Consider the following 4,168-nt stretch of genomic DNA (forward strand, 5'->3'; position numbering starts at 1 on the left):
GGTCTCGATCTCCTGACCTCGTGATCCGCCCGTTTCGGCCTCCCAAAGTGCTGGGATTACAGGCTTGAGCCACCGCGCCCGGCCCTGTATGGCTTTTAACTGCAGTCAAGTTGGACAGACTGAGTGACATAGTTTGGATGTTTGTCCCCTCCAAATCTCATGTGGAAAGGTAATCCCCAGTGTTGGATGTGAGTCCTAGTGTGAGATATCTGAGTCACGAGGGCATATCCCTCATGAATGGCTTGGTGCCCTCCTTGTGGTAATGAGTGAGTTCTTGCTCCAAGTTCAGGCATGATCTGGTTGTTTAAAAGAGTGTGGCACCTCCCCACTCCCTCTTGCTCCTGTTCTCACCATGTGACCTGCCTGCTCCCTCTTGCCTTCTGCCATTATTGGAAGCTTCCTGAGGCCCTCACCAGGAATAGATTCCGGCACCGTGCTTTGTATAGCCTGCAGAACTGTGAGCCAATTAGACAATTCAACCTCTTCTTTTTTTTGTTGTTGTTGTTTTCGGTGGTGGTGGTTGTTTTTGAGACAGGCTCTCACTCTGTCACCCAGGCTGGAGTGCAGTGGCACAGTCTTGGCCCACTGCAGCCTCTGTCTCCTGGGGTCAAGAAATTCTCTTGCCTCGGCCTCCCTAATAGTTGGGACTACAGGCGCATGCCACCACGTCTGGCTAATTTTTTTTTTTTTTTTTTTTTTGAGACAGTCTCACTCTGTCGCCAGGCTGGAGTGCAGTGGCGCGATCTCGGCTCACTGCAACCTCTGTCTCCCTGGTCCAAGCGATTCTCCTGCCTCACCCTCCCGAGTAGCTGGGATAACAGGCATGTGCCACCACGCCCAGCTAATTTTTTTTGTATTTTTAGTAGAGATGGGTTTCACCATGTTGACCAGGATGGTCTCAATCTCCTGACCTTGTGATCCGCCCACTTCGGCCTCCGAAAGTGCTGGGATTACAGGCGTGAGCCACCACGCCCAGCCTAATTTTTGTATTTTTAGTAGAGATGGGGTTTCACCATGTTGGCCAGGCTGGTCTTGAACTCCTGACCTCAAGTAATCTGCCTGCCTTGGCCTCCCAAAGTGCTGGGATTACAGGAATGAGCCACCAAGCCCAGCCTCTTTTGAGAAAAACATTGTATAAGCAGTAAGTATGTATGTATTTATTTCAGAGACAGGGTCTTGTTCTGTCATCCAGGCTGCAGTGCATCACGGTTCAATGTCTCCTAGACCAGTCACGTTCAAGCAATCCTCCTGTCTCAGTCTCCTGAGGAGTTGTGACTAGAGGACATGCCACCACACATGGCTAATTTTTTTATTTTTATTTTTGCAGAGACAGGGCCTCACTATGTTGCTCAGGCTGGTATCAAACTCCTAGCCTCGAGTGATCCTCCCACTTAGGCCTCCCAAAGTGCTGGGATTACAGGCGTGAGCCACTGCATCTGACCATAAATTATCTTTAAAGAGCTCACATACCATCCTGGCTAACACGGTGAAACCCTGTCTCTACTGAAAAAAAAAAAAAATAGAAAAAACTAGCCCGGCGAGGTGGCAGGCGCCTGTAGTCCCAGATACTTGGGAGGCTGAGACAGGAGAATGGCGTGAACCTGGGAGGCGGAGCTTGCAGTGAGCCCAGATAGCGCCACTGCACTCCAGCCTGGGCGACAGAGCGAGACTCTGTCTCAAAAAAAAAAAAGAGCTCACATGAATCATCAGATGAACCTGACAGTTAATAAAAAAAGGTGAATATAAATTGGTTAATCAACACATGGAGAAAAAGTACAGCCATAATAAGAGTAAATATAAATAAACAGGAATACCTTTTTCGCCTTTCATTTTAGGATTTTTTTTTTTTTTAAAAGAAAATATCCCATCATGGCTAGGACGTGATAACGTGCCCACTATTCCTGCATATTTCTGATAAGAATATAAATCCACACAACTCACCTGGAAAGGAATTTTAAAATATCTACCAATATTCTCAAAAGCGTTCATATCTTTTGAACCAGAAACTGCAATTCTGAAAACCATCATAAAGAAGAGGACTATATATGAAGAGAGTTCTATGAGTAAAGAAGTCCAGTGCAGCAATATTCATAATCACACAAAAATGGAAATGTGTCTCCTTAAGGGGAAAGGTTGAGGAAATTACAGTATCCGCTTAATGGATATATGATAGGTATGACACGGGCTAAAAATTAATCAGGTATGCATATACAATTATAAGCATCACTGAATTTTAGAAATCAAACGTTCCAGACTTATGAAACAAGCTTAAAAGAAAACATAAATTACTAAAATTCTAACACTGGGAATAAGGAGAAATGACTGTCGTTTTTCCATCTGCTTCAGATTTTCCACATTTTTCTTTAACGTTTATGCATTTTTGTGTAACTTCCAAAATATAATGCTAAGACGACAACAGATCATTATTTTACTTTCACTTAGGAACAAAAAAGCTTCTACAAAGCAGGTAGTGAAAACTGAAAGCCAGTTTCCACCTTACGGTTTACCTTGTGTCTTCTGAGTCTGGTTGCCTGCTGAAACAGGGTTAACATTAGGCTCCTGGCTCTGACCAAGGACTTTCTCATCCCTGCTGAAGATGATCTTTGGTAACTGGGTACCAGCTTCTGGTGGAGACTTTATTCTTACCCTACATTCAAATAAGACAGAAGGAAAAAAGGTCAAAGCAGTGTTCCTGGCCACTGAGCATGCTGCATGCAGGCCCTGTGCCAAGCTCATGCAGTCCTTATGATGTTCTACAATGCAGATTCTATTACCCACATTCTACAGATATCGAAACCCAGGCTCAGAAAAGTTAAATAACTCGCCCAAGGGCACCAAGCTAGGAAGTAGCTGGATGACGATCCAGGCAGTCTCTCTTAAACCTAAGATCTTAGCAACCACACAATTCTGAGGTACATCTTTTTCCTTAAGTATCGTGAAAATGCTCAGCAAATTGGTGCACAAGCGAAACAGACAAAACGTAAAGCATCAGTAAGACTTCAGAGTGAAATCCAGGCCGGGCGTGGTGGCTCACATCTATCATCTCAGCACTTTGGGAGGCTGAGGCGGGTCACTTGAGGTCAGGAGTTCAAGAACAGCCTGGCCAACATGGCGAAACCCTGTCTCTACTAAAATTACAAAAAAAAATTGGCCGGGCCTGTTGGCACGCGCCTGTAATCCCAGCTACCTGGAGGCTAAGGCAGGAGAATCGCTTGAACCTGGGAGGTGGAGGATGCAATGAGCCAAGATCGTGCCACTGCACTTCAGCCTGGGCCACAGAGCGCGACCCCGTCTCAAAAAATAAATAAATAAAGTGAAATCCAGGGAAGCACGAGAGGGCAGTGGCAATGTTAGCTGCCTATCTAATATCCATTTCCACCCTTCCCCCTTCTCATGAGACCCACTTTTGTTTACCCCATCCCACCCAGGAGGGGCCAGTGACAGTTCCCATGCCTGAGTGGATGCCCAACCTAAGCTGGCACATTCAAGCACTTCTCATTTTAACTGGGGGAGGAGTCTACTCTCTGTCCCTTGGCTGGATATGAATGACAGAGCAGAACCACCTTGTGATGGCTGGGAAACCTGCCTGAGGAAGAAGCTAACACCCAGGATGGCAGAGGAGAGAGATGAAATGCACCAGAGTCCCTAACATCAGTAAGCCACTGCAGGCTTGTCTCTTGCCTGGCCCACTGCACATAGGTGAGGTAATCAATGTCTTCACTATTCATGCCAGAGTCTAAGTCAAATCTCTTGTTGCTTGCTGCCAAAAGTAACCTAACTAATACAGGAGACTGTCAGATCAATTTTCTTAAATGAAAACAGAGGTTATCACGGAGAATATTTTAAAAGTTAGGGTCTACGATGGTTTTATGACAAAGCAATGTTTTTTTTTTTAGAAGCTCATTCATTAGTCTTCTTACCTCCAATCTTGTTCATCTCAAATCCATCCTCTTCTGGGCTGCCAAGAGTCTACTTTACAGGCAAGTCTGAGCACATGATTCCTACCTTAAAGGCTCCCTCAGCAATTACAAAGTAGGCAGGTGGAAGTATGCTAAACTTGAAAACACACAGTCTGGCCGGGCGTGGTGGCTCACGCCTATTGTAATCCCAGCACTTTGGGAGGCCGAGGCGGGCGGATCACGAGGTCAGGAGATCGAGATCATCCTGG

The 4,168-nt window shown here is 45.7% G+C and overlaps 1 protein-coding gene across 3 annotated transcripts in view; it reads right to left on the bottom strand.

The window, feature by feature from the left end:
- Nucleotides 1-4,168, bottom strand: part of GPR107 (G protein-coupled receptor 107) — an 87,456-nt gene that overhangs the window by 57,589 nt on the left and 25,699 nt on the right. For all 3 annotated transcript variants that reach the window (XM_011931206.1, XM_011931205.1, XM_011931207.1), the window contains exon 5: nt 2,508-2,647. In XM_011931206.1, coding sequence (XP_011786596.1) covers nt 2,508-2,647 — 140 coding nt within the window. The remainder of the gene's footprint in view (nt 1-2,507; nt 2,648-4,168) is intronic.

This window comes from Colobus angolensis, unplaced genomic scaffold, assembly GCF_000951035.1.
Source record: "Colobus angolensis palliatus isolate OR3802 unplaced genomic scaffold, Cang.pa_1.0 Scaffold9, whole genome shotgun sequence".
NCBI lineage: Eukaryota > Metazoa > Chordata > Mammalia > Primates > Cercopithecidae > Colobus > Colobus angolensis.